The sequence below is a fragment of the Suricata suricatta genome, chromosome 4, assembly GCF_006229205.1.
Source record: "Suricata suricatta isolate VVHF042 chromosome 4, meerkat_22Aug2017_6uvM2_HiC, whole genome shotgun sequence".
Taxonomy (NCBI): domain Eukaryota; kingdom Metazoa; phylum Chordata; class Mammalia; order Carnivora; family Herpestidae; genus Suricata; species Suricata suricatta.
In genome coordinates, this window is record NC_043703.1 from 146456794 (window position 1) to 146472497 (window position 15704).

General features: G+C 37.3%; 1 protein-coding gene across 2 annotated transcripts in view; it reads right to left on the bottom strand.

The window, feature by feature from the left end:
- The window catches only part of NCOA1 (nuclear receptor coactivator 1), a 236954-nt gene that overhangs the window by 38487 nt on the left and 182763 nt on the right, over window positions 1–15704 (bottom strand). For both annotated transcript variants that reach the window (XM_029938200.1, XM_029938201.1), the window contains 3 exons: window positions 8956–9103; window positions 6320–7637; window positions 3117–3297 (listed from right to left, as the gene is read on the bottom strand). In XM_029938200.1, coding sequence (XP_029794060.1) covers window positions 3117–3297; window positions 6320–7637; window positions 8956–9103 — 1647 coding nt within the window. The remainder of the gene's footprint in view (window positions 1–3116; window positions 3298–6319; window positions 7638–8955; window positions 9104–15704) is intronic.

Here is a 15704-nt window from a genome sequence, read left to right on the forward strand (position 1 = left end):
AGGTGGTGGTGATGGTGGTGGGCACTTGAGGGGAAGAGCACTGGGTGTTGTATGGAAAACAATTTGACAATAAAATATTATGGAAAAAAAATAAAAAAAATAAAAATAAAAAAAAATTAAAAAAAAAATAAAATAAAAAAATAAAAAATGTTGAAAAAAAAAAAAAAAAGACATACTCGAGCTACTAAGACTTCATTCTCGGTCTTTTTCAGTGTAGAGGGACAGACATCTCAAATTCCAGAAAAGTCAATGGCAGGAAAGAGAGATAGCAAATTTAACAAAGAAAGCAACTTTGGAGAAAACAAAGATTCGTGCAGAAAATGGATGGGCTGTAGAGTAAGGGTAATAGATGCTGTCATCACACAGAGTAGAGAGTCCATCACATCCATAAAAAGTAATGAGAAGATGGACTCCCATCTTCTTTTTCCTTCTTCAATCCTTATCTCTTTTCCTTTATTCTACCCAGCTTGTTTCCTTAGCCTTAGGCCTCCTAAAATCTCATTTTCCTTCTTGTCTATATTGAAACCTAATCGACCGGCTGTCTGCAACTATCATCCTTGCCTTCATTTACCTCAGTATCTTCCCTTCTATGCTTTTGGCCTTCGCCAACACTATAACACAAGGTTTAACAGATTCTGGCCTATTTATATGCTTTTATATATGGAGCTATATTCAGGGGAGGAAATCTCAAGAGACAAGAAAGAGCTATTTGCCTCAGGACAGACTATGAGGGAAAAACACTCCATTTTCCCAGGCCTACAGAGCTAAAAAACACTTTATATCACCTTTAATTTTTATTTTTATGTAATACACATACATAATTTTTAATGTCAGAACCAAAAGGCCCCTTATAAAGAAACGCAGTTTTAAGCCTTCCCCCTTTCTAATCTATTGGTCATTTCCCTTGCAACAGAGGCAACCGTTCTCAATTTGTATAGGTGTTTTCTTTGGCATTTACCTATTTATTTCTAAATATGCAAACGCTGCTATTCCTTGATATCTCGATTTTAGATTACTGACTTCCCATCATGGTAGAAGAAGTCTTAATTCTCCCATACCTACCTCTCCTACTCTGTCCTTTGTCCCCTGTTCCCTAACAGCGATTTCATACAATTTTTTGTTCATTTGTTTGAAAATATCTTCTCTTCCATGATTTCCCCCTCTTCATTGTTTGTCTGTTTCTGGAATTCTTAGCAATCATTACTGGCCCTTCTATGATGACCTTAAATTTTTCTTCCAAACTTTCTATTTGTCTTTTGGTCTTTTTTGTTCTTTCTGAAAGTTTTTCTCAGCTTTGTCTTGTAACATGTATCTTGAAATTTAAAATTTCTGGATATATAATTTTCAAAGGTTGCTTCTTGTTCGTTGCCCCCTTTTACCTTCCCATATTACTCATGGATAAAATATCTTTTCAAAAAGTTTACTATTTCTTTTAGTCCATGGACTCATTGTATAGCTCTACCGCATACTCTTTTTCTGGTTGTTTCTTTTACTCTCTTTCAAGTTGCAGGCTTCCCTCAAAATCCTGGTGATGTCTGGCTGTGTCTGTTCAGCGTTCTAAACCACTGACTCTGAGAGCTAAGTGTGAGGTCTGTCTTCTGGGAGTCTGTTGTATGATTCGATGGCAGGAGGGTCTTTGCACTCTAGGGAGCTCCCCTTACACAGCCATAGCCAGTCATCTTCTTTTGGGTCATTCATTGTCTCCTGAGATAAATCCTCCCGTCTCCCATATTGGGTGGGGAACGGGACCAGGATCAAAGCAATCAGTGTGCAGACTCATTTTACCACACCTTCTTGCTTCCCCAACTGTGTCTGCCATCCCAGAGTCTGGAGCCTCTCAGTTCCAATTAGAAGAGGCTTTTGGAGTCATTTCATCTAATTCTCCTTTTATGGATAAAGAGAATAAAGCTCAAAAAAATTATCTGTCCAAAGTAACACTGTTAATAGATGGAGAGAGGGAGACTTGAATCTGGGCTCCTGCTTACAACCACTGCTCTGGGTCAGCTGAAAAACTGATTCCAAAAATGTCAGAAATGACTCAAGAATTTTCTTTACAGCTTCTTGGAAATCCTGGTAGACCTTTAGGAAGTATGTCGTGACAGCTAAAAGCTGCAATAAGACTGAAATAAAAGGGGTCCCACATCTGATACCATCAGAAGAAAGACAGGACTGGTCAGGAACACAGGGAAATTTTGAAAGTGAGCTGGTTAGTTTCCAGATTACACAATGGAATTACCACCACTGTTATTTTAAACTTCAGAATTTGATGGGTGAAAACAACTTGACAGCCCTATCTTTATGAAGTATTATACTATCAAAGTGTCTCTTTGGGCTAGAGCAGCAGTGACCTATTTCAACATAGCTGTCTCCTAAATGGTGCTTCCTTGGAAAACATGCATTACTTGAGAAAAGAAATTCCACAATTAAGAAAGTGTGGTCAATGCTGGGTTACAGAAATCTAAACTGGTATCTTTAACACGGGATATTTAAAACCTTTAATATGTACCGTGGAACAGTATATGGGGCAGGTAGCATCTTCCCAGTGGATTTTAGCACAAAATCCGTTTTTTCCAACTCCTAGGACTAGTATTCAATGAAGACATTTTGGGAAATATAATCTGACTAATATTATATTTGTGAAAGTCTTATGGAATATTTTGGGTAAGAACACAAAATATTTGCTTCAACATTAATTACAAATGAAAAGAAGTTATACTATAATTTAAAATACACATGATGAGTGAAGTTCATATGTTTAAAACTAACTGTATATTATTTAGAGTGGCAATAATAAAAAGACAGTTCACTTTCTGGGAGCCTCGTGGCTCAGTCAGTTAAGCATATGACTGGATTTCCGCTCATTCATGATCTCAGGACAATGCTGACAGCGTGAAGCCTGCTTGGGATTCTCTTTCTCTCTTTCTCTCTCTCCGCCCCTCCCCTGTGCATAAGCACGCACGCTCTCTCTCTCTCTCTCTCTCACATCAATAAACTTAAAAAAGAAAGAAACGATAGTTTACGCTCAACAAACAAATGGTCTTGCAGTTATGGTGAGTTGAGCCCTAGCCCATATTATCATTAGACATTTAAAAAGAGGTTTTCTCCTCAACACATACTACTCAGCCTGGGAGCGGGTCTGGCAGTGGTGGACTGAAGGGAAGCCGGCAGGGCCTCTGACTTGATGGTTACATTGGTGACCGCACCGTCCATCCTCTCTGGCTCACACACGCCTGGCAGCTGGGCTGCCTTCTCCAGCGTTGGTAGTAACTGATCAAACTGGTCAAGGTCAGCTGTAAACTAAGAACAAAAACCAAAGTTAGAGAAAATATATTCTATACTTTACCTGAATCAATGTAGAAGAATTGCTACTTTGTACTCTAGGAGTTCAGCGTGACTTATGAGGGAATGAAGAAAGAAGAAATAATTAGAAATACTGGGGCCTCACTAAAATTACGTGAGCTACTAGAAAAAGTGTGGATGCGTATGACATTAATATACCGCAGGATATAAGATAATATACACATAATATTTGTCTACTATATTTTGGTACAAAACTCATGCACTGGAAAAAGACTGGAATGGAAAGAAGTATCAAAGGTACTGTGTTCATTGATCATGGATGATTTTTGCTGTCATATATTTCTTCAAATCTTATAAAATGACTTACTATATGATGGAATGAAAAATAAATTCACACTGATGTAACTTTATAATTTACAATAGTTTGGGAAACATCTTAATAAATAGTACATCAGCTTCAAAGAGCCTAAGAAGGTCACCTCCCACTTGAGGATTTAATAAAATAGGAAACCTATCTTCTAGGGGCTCCTGGGTGGCTCAGGTGTTTAAGTGTCTGATTTTGGCTCAGCTCATGATCTCACGGTTCTTGAGTTTGAGCCCTGCACTGGGCTCTGTGCTGACAGCTCAGAGCCTGAAGCCTGCTTCAGATTCTGTGTTTCCCTCTCTCTCTGCCCCTCCCCCACTCGTATTCTGTCTCTCTCTCAAAAATAAATAAACATTACAAAAATACGTTAATTTTAAAAAAAGAAACATATCTTCTAGACTAGACAGGGTATCCCTATATCTGCCTGAGGTTATATACAGGAGGAAATTGGCCTTTATTTTACAATATTGTTCTAGTAGGATTACTTTGAGATAATTCATCCACACAAAACAGGGTTTCACTGTTTAATGCAAACCAAAATTTGTTTCTAGACTGTATTAACAGAATTACATACATGTATTTTTTAAATGTCTGACATCTTTCACTGAACATTACATTTCCGAAATTCAGAGATCTTTTCACATGTAGGAGTGGTTAATTTGTTTTCACTGCTGAACAGTATCCCACAGTATGAACATATCACACACTATATATATATATCCATTTCACTGTGATGGATTTGTGGGTGTCTTCAGTTTGTGGCTAATACAAAAAAGCTACTATGAACATTATTGCACATGTCTTTTGTTATACATGTGTATAAAGTACTAATCATAAGTGAAAAGACTGGCAAATTGGGCTACATTAAAATGAAAAACATCAATTCATCAAAAGTACCATTAAAAGAAAGAAAAGTTAAGTCAAGGCATAGAGAAGATGTTTGCAAATATATAACCAATAAAGGACTCATTCAAAAAATGTAAAGAACTCTTATAAATCAGTAAGAAAAAGACAACATATTGGGAAAATGTGCAAGTCACTTGAAAAGGCAGTTCACAAAAGAAGATATCCAAATGACCAATAAACGTTTAAGGAAGTGCAAATTAAAACTACTAAGTACCACTACCACAAACCCCAAAATGTCTAAAATTTAAAAGACCGACAATACCAACTATCAGCAAGGACATGGAACAACTAGAAGGAATTCTTTGTACAGACCAGGAAAACCAGCATTATCTACTAAAGATGAACATACACGTATCTTATAATCCAGCAATTCAACTCTTAGTACAAACTCAGCAGAAATGTACGTGCACGTAAACTAAAACAGATGTACCAAGACTGTACAGTTAATTTTAAAGAGTGAGAGTTTTAATAGTTATTATTTAAAGCTGTTTTTCAGCTTAAAAAACACAGTATTAGTTTACTTGTACCAAGAAACATGAGGGATAGCCTCATCCTCAAAGAGCACAACGAAGAATTAACCACAATAGTGTTACTGCAAATAGGACAGAAGCCATACGGAGCTCTATGAATGCCTGGAGGAAAGAAATGTCTGACGAGGGCTAGAGGGGAAGGCTCTACAGAGATGCTGTCTCAACTGTTTTGTGAAGGATGAGAAGTTCAGCAGACCTAGAAAGGAGAACAAGACAGAAGGTGCTTAGAAGAGACGGGGCTCATCCCAGGAATGGGAAGGACTTCCGTGTGCCCAGAATGCAGTACGACTGGGGGAAGAGAGAGATCTCTGTGAGACAAGGGTAGAACATAACGCTGGCTCAAGAAGTGAAAGACCTAAGCACACTGAGTGTGAATCTTGTTTCACGATGGAGAGTGTCACTAATAAGCTGCTTTGTAACTATATTTCCAGCTGTCTCATACTTGTCCACATTCCATCTAAATAAGTTGTAAGCTCCTGGAGGGGAAGAGACTACACTTTCAGTTTTCCTTATATTCCTTTGGAGTCCACAGCAACTATGCAATAAATGAAGCTGGCTGTTAATTTCACTCCACTGACACCTCAGCCTAAACATAGAGGTTCCTAATCTGTAACAATTTATGCAAAGTTTGTGTTGACTTCTGTTTCAGGGCCTGTTATGTACGCTACTTCCCAGAATACTCTTCCAATAGGGCTGAAGGTGGAGAAGAAAAACAGCCTCAGAAAATGCTTCATAGGAAAGTAAATAGCAAAGTGAGCCAGACAAGGCTGTCTTGTCCATCACCTCACACTTCTCTCCCATTTTACTTCCATTGCAGGTTCCCAAACTTAGCTACATATCAAAGTTCCCTGGTGAGCTTCTCTGAAATACAGATTTCTGGGTCCTATTTTCAGAGTTGGATTCAACAGGTTGGGTTAGGAGGAGGGGGTAGGAAAGGTATGCTTAAAACTCTCCAAAGTTGTAAACTGTTTTTATAGAAAGAAGAAAACATCTACTTGCTTAGAACGCCACACTAAAACTGTAGCCCTCCAAAGTTCCAAAGAGAACTTTTAAGGGCATCCTATGACTTTTCAACCATTGATACTAACCTTTTAATATATGCCCAAAAGGTAGGACAAAACACAGCCTGAATCCAATCTGGTTTACGGTTGGAGGAAAATAAATGAAAAGGAAAAAATAAACTACGAAACTTCATTCTCTAATGCGAGGAATTACATACCTGGCTCTGGGACTCCAGTTTAATTTCCTCAGGGGCAGGCTTGGCCATTGGGGCTGGGTTTGTGTTACAAGGATCCATCTGTTCTTTCTTTTCCACTTTCACCTTTACATCATCCAGGCTCAGGTTTGGAGTTGATCTTAAGTCTTTCTCATCTTTATCTAAAAGATACCGTAGGAGCTGATGGTCTTTTGATTCTTTTTTCTTTGAAGCATCCAGTTCTAGTTTTACGCTCGAGTTCCCTTGTACCTGTCCAGTCACTGACACAGAAGTAGATGCACTGTCCTTTTTATCAGGCTCGACAGATAAAGTGGTGATATCCGAGGGGCTGCCCTCCTGTAAGAGCCTGTGCAGAATCTTGTGCCGCTCTGTCAGCGAGCTATGAGAGGAGGGGCAGGAGCCGCTCGAAGAGTTAGCCGAGGCCGAGCCGGAAGCGCCTGAGCAAGACAGTACCTCTTTGCAACTTGTGTCTATCTCAGCATGCCGCAACTGCTGCTCTGCAGTTGTCGTCAGAAGCTGCACTAGTTTGTGACTGGTTTGGGAGTATTTATTGTCTCCGTCTGAGAGTCTGTCATTGTGCAGAAGCCCAGAGTCCAGAGGTTTGCCATCACTAGAGCTGTTGTCGGACTGAATCATTTCGTTTAAAATGGATGCAATCTCTTTGTTATCTTTGGACTCAGCTTTTGCGGGCTGTATATTTAACCTGCTAGGGGAATTCTGCGAGCTCATCTGCCTGAGGACTGGAGAACTGGCAGAGAAGCCAACGGAGTTATTGGGTCCTTCATTCATACTCTGTAAAGATGTTACTGGGATGTTTGAATAAGATCGGTTACTATTGTTACAGGCAGTACCTGTCATGCCAACGGGGGAGCTTAATGTCGGAATATTAGGAGGAAACGAATTGTTTGGCATCCTGGGCCTTGTTGCCAATCCAGAACTAACTTGTCTCCTTGGAGACATGAACTGTGCGAGAGATATTCCTGTACCTTCCATAGGAGAATTATTGAGGTTTAAAGAGGGGTTAGTGCTCTGGGAACTGGCCTGTCCCTGGTTTAAGGCAACACTGGCTACAATCTGATTTCCAGGCGAGCATCCAAAACTCCCTTGGCTGTTGCTAGAATTGCTATGACTGCTGCTATGGAGGTCTGAGCTCTGTTGGCGATTGACTCTGGGGGATACCATGTTGTTGTTGGATGGTGGCAATGTGGATGAACGAGCCACACCATGAGCTGGAGAGATACTAGAATTGACGGAGGGGTTTACTCGGGAAATTGACATTCCAGAATTAGTGTCTTCTTGAGGAGAAAGACCACTGTGTTCCCTAGGAGGGGAAAAGACATTATTCAAACATCATCACCGGTTTCCATTAAGATATTTTTATGATGCATATTATAAACCAAGACCATTAACCTCATTAATACTGCAAGCCATCAAGAAAAGAGCTTCTGTATGACTTTAAACTAAAGAAAACAGAGGACTATTAGTTCTTCTGTGAAATATTAGCACCACTTAATAGGAAATAGTGCTCGAGGTTCCATAAATTTGATAATGGGTTCAGTTATATGGGAAAGAAATCTTTCTTGGCCTTGGAAGAAAATCCAGTATAGGTACTTTGAAGCTTTTCAAAATGTAATACAAATACTTAACATTACAATAATATTTTTGGTTGAGAGAGAAACTTCCCACACCTCTGTTTACCAAGTCTTTATTCGTGACTCCCTTGTTACAGCTTTTAAGTATTTCAACTCCAAAGAGGAAGACTGGGTAAGGAAAATACTGTGTAACTGATGTAAAAATTAAAAAGGGTGATATGCAGACATAGCAGATGTTTTGAAAGAGAAATCACAATATGAAAAAAAGAACTGTGCTAATTCCACTCACAAGCATAAATTAAACTAAAATTAGAAAAAAACAGAATACTGAATTCAGATTTTCATCGAGCTCTTTACTCAAATCCATAATTATGACAACAGATTTGTGACTGGTATTACCATGTTCCAATAAGCAAATATATCAGATGAGGAAAAGATGAAGTGAAGGGAAATGTCTTTGTTTTTGTTTAATGCTACATTTTAAATAGTTGCAAATGTAGGGTTTTGAATAATTCATAGGATAAAAGAATGGTTCCATGAATTTACCATATATACCAATGTAAAATGTATTTAGAGAGGGGAACAAATTAGAGGCAATGACACTCAAAAATCTCAAGTTGATAGTTTAATGACTTGTAGTTTCAGAAACTGTCAACTTGAACTCAGGAGCCATCAAATCTGCACTAACAAAAAGATAACACTTCTAAAAAAAAAAAAGTATTAGCAAACTCTGAAACCTCTGATAAGACCAAAGTTCACATGTGGAAAGTTGGATATTTTTAGCCACCTTTTCAGTTTTTACTCCTGAAACACGTATTTTCAACCTAATCTTTCCTCCTCCCCCTTTAAAAAAAAATAATAAGGCTACTGTTACGTGACAAAAGTATAAAACCCAGTATGCATATACTGCTTATATACTCATCACTCTAGTTTTATGCCTAATTTATAATTTTTGTCTTCTAGCTATTAAGAGTATAAAGAATTCTTCTCTAAGAAGAGATATGTGAACTGACTTATTTCATATGAAGCTCTCCAAATAAGTAGTACCTGTCGATGATATGAATTCCCATGATGAAAGGCTGCATGTCTGGACTTTGAGGGTAGCAAAGTTTACACTTGGTGTGGGCGCTAAGCATTGTCCCATCATTCAATATGAATCTATAGGATGGGCTGGAGGCAGTGCCACGGGTCATCACTGTTTCAAACAAAAGAAAAACCTAGTTAAGATTCTGACACTTGCACTTTGGGTGGAAGAGAGTTACCTCGAACCTCATTTTTAAATGCCCTCCCAAGAGCTGACTGCTCAGGTCAAAATAAAGACTAGTTCAGACAAAGCAGAGATCTGAGGGAAAAAGGATTCTGGTTGAATTAGATCACCTGATGACAAGTCTTCACTTAGTACTACTTGAACGAGTGCCTCCTTACAGAAGTTAAAATTATCAAGAAACTTCAAACCAGGCAAAAAATCGACCTTAATCTTTCCCCATAATGGGACAGCTCTTCAAATTAAGAGTCTGTTAAAAACACCAGGAAGTCATCTTCTCCCCTTTCCCTTTCAGTATTACCCCAAACAAGTTTTTTTTTCCTTCCCTTTGCTAGCTGATTTTTTAATGACAGCTTTACTGAGATTTAATTCATATACCATCAAATTCGCCCGCTCTATGTTTTTATTAGTATGCAGAGTTACTTCACTGAAATTCGAATTTAATTTTTCCCTCAGGAATGTAAATCATTGTCTCATCTGACAAATTATCATATTCACATATATGTATTGTTTTTGATGTTTGAATTTAGTGTAGTAAGCAAGTTAAGATAAAGCCAATGGTTACTACTATAAAAAACAAAAACTAGGTTAAGACAGTCAAATCACTACATAAACAACATAAAGCTTTATTAATGGCAGACAAATTCTACCCATATTGGTAAGTATTTATTTAATATGTAAAGGCTATACCATACTAAGTAAGAAAATGTCATTGGTATTTTAGCAATATAATAAATTTCTATTCTTCGAAAGATTTAGTAGGTAGATTCAGCTATACCAAGGTTAAAAACCATACTCAGTGAAACTAAAGAATTACTACCACAAATGACTGTTACAATTTAGCTTGTAATAAATGTTAGTCCTATTCTTCAAAGACATTTCAGAAAGCCCTTCTATTACACATGTTAAAAAACTAAAAATGACCAATTAATAAATATTTTTTGAAGATACATATTACTTTAAGTAAAGAGAAGACACACTCTCTTTAATTGGGTTGGGTATACTTGATATACTGAAGCGGGCATAATTGATTGTAAATCTATACCATACACAAATGAAACTAAGTACCAAAATTAGTATATAAACTTAATTGAAAGGATTAAGATTTATGTTCAACCAACCATAGTCCTTATACATCTGGCAATTTCAGACAAATCACTGGTACATTTACCAAATGTAACATATGGAGAAATTTAGTAGTTTATGAAATAATATCTAATGGAAGAGAGTCTTAAAGGAGATGAATAATTTTTGTATAAGGATAGAAATAAATGTTTGCTATACCTAAACTCCAAACTGTTATTGAATCATTTTACCAATATGTTTTGAAAAATATATCTACAACAGAAAAGTAGCGATTAAAAATACATTATGAACTTGGGATAATGGTAAAGCTATAGATATATAAAGGGCCAGGAAAGAGATATTTCATGCTATTTTGCTTATGCCATTTTGTCTATTTCTTCATCATTGTCTATTGACCTTAGGATCTCCCTGTTCTGTTCGAAAACACTGGCTCTTCACTACTGAGCTGCACTGTCCAACATGGTAGCCACCAGCCACATGTAGCTATTTAAATTTAAAATTAAATAAAATTTTAAATTCAGTTCCTCAGTCACACTAGCCGCATTTCAACTACTTAATAGCTACATGGGGCTAGTGTCTCCCATACTGGACAGTATGGTGATATACAATCAGACTACCATTTACATTTCCAATCTTATTTTTCACTGTTTCCTAAACATCTCTTCTATACCTCTTTTTTATTAATATATTTATTTATTTTTCAATTTACACCCGAGTTAGTTAGCATATAGTGCAATAATGATTTCAGGAGTAGAATCCAATGATTCGTCCTCTACATATAATACCCAGTGCTCATCCCAACAAGTGTCTTCCTTAATGCCCCTTGCCCATTTAGCCCACCCCCACCCTCAACCCCTCCAGCAACCCTCAGTTTGTTCTCTGTATTTAAGAGTCTCTTATGTTTTGTCCCCCTCTCTGCTTTTATGTTATTTTTGCTTCCCTTCCCTTACCATGCTGTTTTGTATCTTACATTCCACATATGAAGTCACTTCTATATCTCTTTAAATAAGAGATAGATCACTTCAGACATTTATTTTTCTTCATCAGCTAAAATAAGCATAAGGGCTAGTACTGTGTCTCATTCTTGTTTTCCACTCTCCTTGAACTGTGTACAATGCTTTGCATATAAAATCACCCAGTAAGTACTTGCTGATTGACCCTCAACTTGAATTTCCTCTACACAGATTCATATTGACTTGTGATCAACTACTATAACTTTTCTTTAAAGGGAAATATTTTAAATCTTAGCTGTGTTCTCAAATACTTATATCTCAGTTTATGTTCTTGCTCTTATATGAATCTGGACTTAACTTTTGTTATGAAAATTAATGGAGAGAAAACTCTTGATTTGTTGGTAAGCTGAATAAAGTGAGAAAGAACTAAAACTCATACCAGCATGGGGACACTAAGAATCTTAATGAGGATTACAGACACATCATTGGTCCTTTGGTAACTAGGCTGCCTTAACTTGTGGGGCTATATCTAAACTAGTAAAAATTCCAAAATTGGGGAACCCCTAGTAACTTTATTCAAGGAAATCACTACACTTAAAATTTTCAAGTTAGGTTATTTATTTTAGATGACAGTGTGTGGAAAAGAACTTAGCACACAAAATTCACAGAGTCATTCTTTGAAAAGAAAAAAGGTAATATTAAATAAAGTAAAGCTTTAATTATGAGAACTTAATTAAGACTATCCAGCTAACTAAAATTCTTCTTATACTCTATTGTTCAGACAGAAAGGTAAACAGGACGGTAACGTGGATCAACAAAAAGAGTAAGAGCCTAGAAGTCAGATTTAGGCTTGAACTCTGACTTTGTCATTTACAAGTTTAGGACTTCATAATGCAAATTAGCCTTCGCCCATTATCACTAAAACAGAGTCAGTAATGTTGCGAGATAAAAGCTAGTCTGGAGCCTAGTATATAGCAGGTACTGAATGAGTATTTCCTGAATAAACACCAAAAAAAAACCAAACACACACAAGTACATATGTCCCGGGTCATACACATTCAACCAATCCCTAGATAACCATTCACACCAATAGCTTCAATCCTATATAACGATCATTAATATTTTGAATTAAGACATGATTTTACAGCTTTACAGAGCTGGCTGGATAGACATTTGCTCTGCACACCAAATCTTCACTTTAAGTGGGTTTTAATGTTTATGATTAGACAAAACTATTGGAATGTCATTTTGATCACAGGTCCTGGCCTTGTTTTCCAATCTAGGTTTTCCAGGAATATAGCTAACTACAACTGTGATCCCTGACTACTGTGTCCATTTCTAAAATTTTAGAACACCTAGTGGGGAGGGATATTATTAATATGGTATCACTGACGCCACAGAAACTCCTCTAGGAGCTTTAAAATAACAACAGTTTTAATCCCCCCTCTAGGATAGGCCTCAACAGAGCTATGAGGCAAAGGAAACCATTCCCTCCAGTCAGAGCAGCTGTAAAACTAGAGCTCCTTGGGTTTGTGACTCTACTGATCCGGTGCTGAGATCACCCCAAGGAGCATGCGCTGCTGATGGGAACTGTGTAGGCAGGTATAAAACGTGTGGCCGGGCCCTGCAGGCCAATGCTGGGAGAGATTTCTTTCTCCTTTTGGTTATTTCCCTAGATATGTGCAGAAAGAACGCAATTTAAAAAGCTGTTATTAAGATAAAGAAAAAAAATTACCCCTTGATGCTCTAAGATATTCAATAACCAATGAGCAAACCCTATTCAGTATATCAAAATTTCTAAAAAAGAAAAATGAATTTATATTTTAGAGACTTTCAACAAGCTGATAAAAAAAGATTTTCAGTTAACTCTGTGATAAGGACTATGGAAGTAACCACATTACACAAGTCTCAGAGAACATTCTGGTTAGTCATTCATATGGGTACTTATGTTTTATAGCAATGCTTCCAAACTTCTTGATACTATAAACTCCTTCCAATTGTCTTATGATTTTTAAAATTAAAATAACTTTATTTTGTGATTATAACATTGGCAAAGAAATGAATAAAGAATAAGATAAAGTCATCTGTAATCCCATCCCTCAGAGATAACCACTGTGAACATTCTGTAAACCTTCTAGAATTGGATAAGTTAACACACAAGAGTGAGGTCCTACTATATATGCTATGCTTTGCCTATTTTTCAATATAAAAATATATCATAGGCAACTTTCAAAGCCAAGAAATGATGATCCATACATCACTGATAGTAAGCAGAACTTTCATAAAACTTCCCTAGGTTATCTAGACCAACATTCCCATGAATGCTACTCTCCCTAAATGCTGATAGATGTGCTACAGGAAGAAGTATTCTGAGGAAAAATAAGTCTAAATAACAAAGTCAAACGGGTAGCTTTAAGGTGGAACCTCTCAGAAACTTAAATACCTTAATTATGTCTTATGAATCCCCCAGAGCAGGGGACTGAAACATTCCCCAAACTTAATTCACCATGAAACATCATTTCTTAGTTACAACTATTAATATCTTGTGGAATGTACGTTTACATTTTCTAAATTTCTCTGTAAGGAAACATCTTAGACTGTATGCTCTGATTCAGTAGTGTGGGTGGAGTCCAGAAATCTGGTTTAACAACTTCACTGGATGAATCTTATCAAGGACCTTTGGGAAGCATTTACTCAAACCTTTCTTTAAAGTAATGGTTCTCAACTGAACCAAATCTGGAAAACTTTTCAAACCATATACACCTATAAGGACCTAGTTTAAAAAGTTCAGCAGGTGACTGTGATCCCCATTTCTCCCTAATCTCAGTGCAAAACAACTGCTGTAATCCAGTTCATGCTGAATGGTCTCACATATTCTTTGGATGAAATGTGTGGTGGTGTTGTTTTTTCTTTCAAATTTGAATCTGGAAAATAAAATGGCAACCCCTCTTTAAAAGCAGTCCATGAGGGGCACCTGGGTGGCTCAATGGGTTGAGCATCCAACTGTGGCTCAGGTCAGGATCTCACGGTCTGTGAGTTCAAGCCCCATGTTGGGCTCTGTGCTAACAGCTCAGAGCCTGAAGCCTGCTTCAGATTCTGTGTCTCCCTCGCTCTCTGCCCCTCCCCCGTTCATGCTCACTCGCACGCTCTCTCTCTCTCAAAATAAACTTTAAAACAATTTTTAAAAAAGCCAAAAAAAAAGTAGTCCATGAGTAGGGGACACCTGGGTGGCTCGGTCATGATCTCACCTTTTTGAGTTCAAACCCTGCATCAGGCCCTGTGCTGACAGCTCAGTGTCTTGCTCTCTCTCTTTCCCCCTCCCCTGTTCACACTCTGTCTCTGTCTCTCAAAAATGAATAAATGTTAAAAATTAAAAAAAAAAAAGCAGTCCATGAGCTATCTCTGTCAAAGGCAGCTGGAAAACAAAACTAAGAACTAATTTAAAGTTTAATGCATATTAGGATTTCTACCAGCCACTACCTTCAAAGAGTAAGTTAATGGGCAGAAATAAACAAACATGCCTACATATGAATCACTATGGAGTTTTACAAACTTTTACTTTTTAAAAGTGTCACATAAAATCAAGTTCCACACGGTGGCATAATTTCTTTCACACTGTCCTTAAGTAACTAGGGAGCAAATGCAAACATACACCTCTTCTGACTCTGGACAGACCTCAACTTGATGTACCTAAGCACAGCCTTGGGAGTTTAAGATACCCAGACCCTCACAGATTTTCATTCAGCAGGCCAGCATCTTTAACAGATGATCCCCATGTGAATGTTTCATGGACCTCAGTTTTCTTACCAGGTTAGATAATCTGAATACAAAATATCAGAAGATGATGTGTTGAATCCATGAACACTGGCAAATTGTCCAGAATCTCCAAAACGTTATATAATCAGAGTCATGTGAACTCTGGACACCAGTGCTGAGAAAAATACAAGTTATCTCTATTGAGGAATGGTTTTTCCCAAAAGAAGTAGAAGAAAAGGATATGAAGAAATGACTAATGGGGAAAAGGGGTTGAATTATATTTCTTTACATTTTACTCTAAATTGTTTTACTTCATATGTGAATAATAGTTACTTGTTACACTTTAATTAATCTGTGTTTTATAGAGAATTCTTAATGGTTCAGAAACACATAAACTGTGGTTCAGTCACATCTACATGGAACCCAGTCATTTAGACAATGAGACAATAATCTGGACCCACTCTGCCTTAGTGGAAGTATATATAAATTATAGGCAAATAAAATTAAGTCTTTTAAGTAAAGTCTTGGAAGGCTCAACTTAATAGAGTATCATAGACTTCAGCATTAGGCAGTGAATGGCGATAGTGCTCTGAGACTCAAATTTATGCAAAAGTCAAGTGCGTCCTTGGTGGAGAGAGTCACAAAGTTTGCAACCAGTAAATGGCATCATAGTTGCTTACTCAACCTGACTGCACTTCAGACCTGCCTGGGGACTTAAAAAAAATACAGATCCTTGG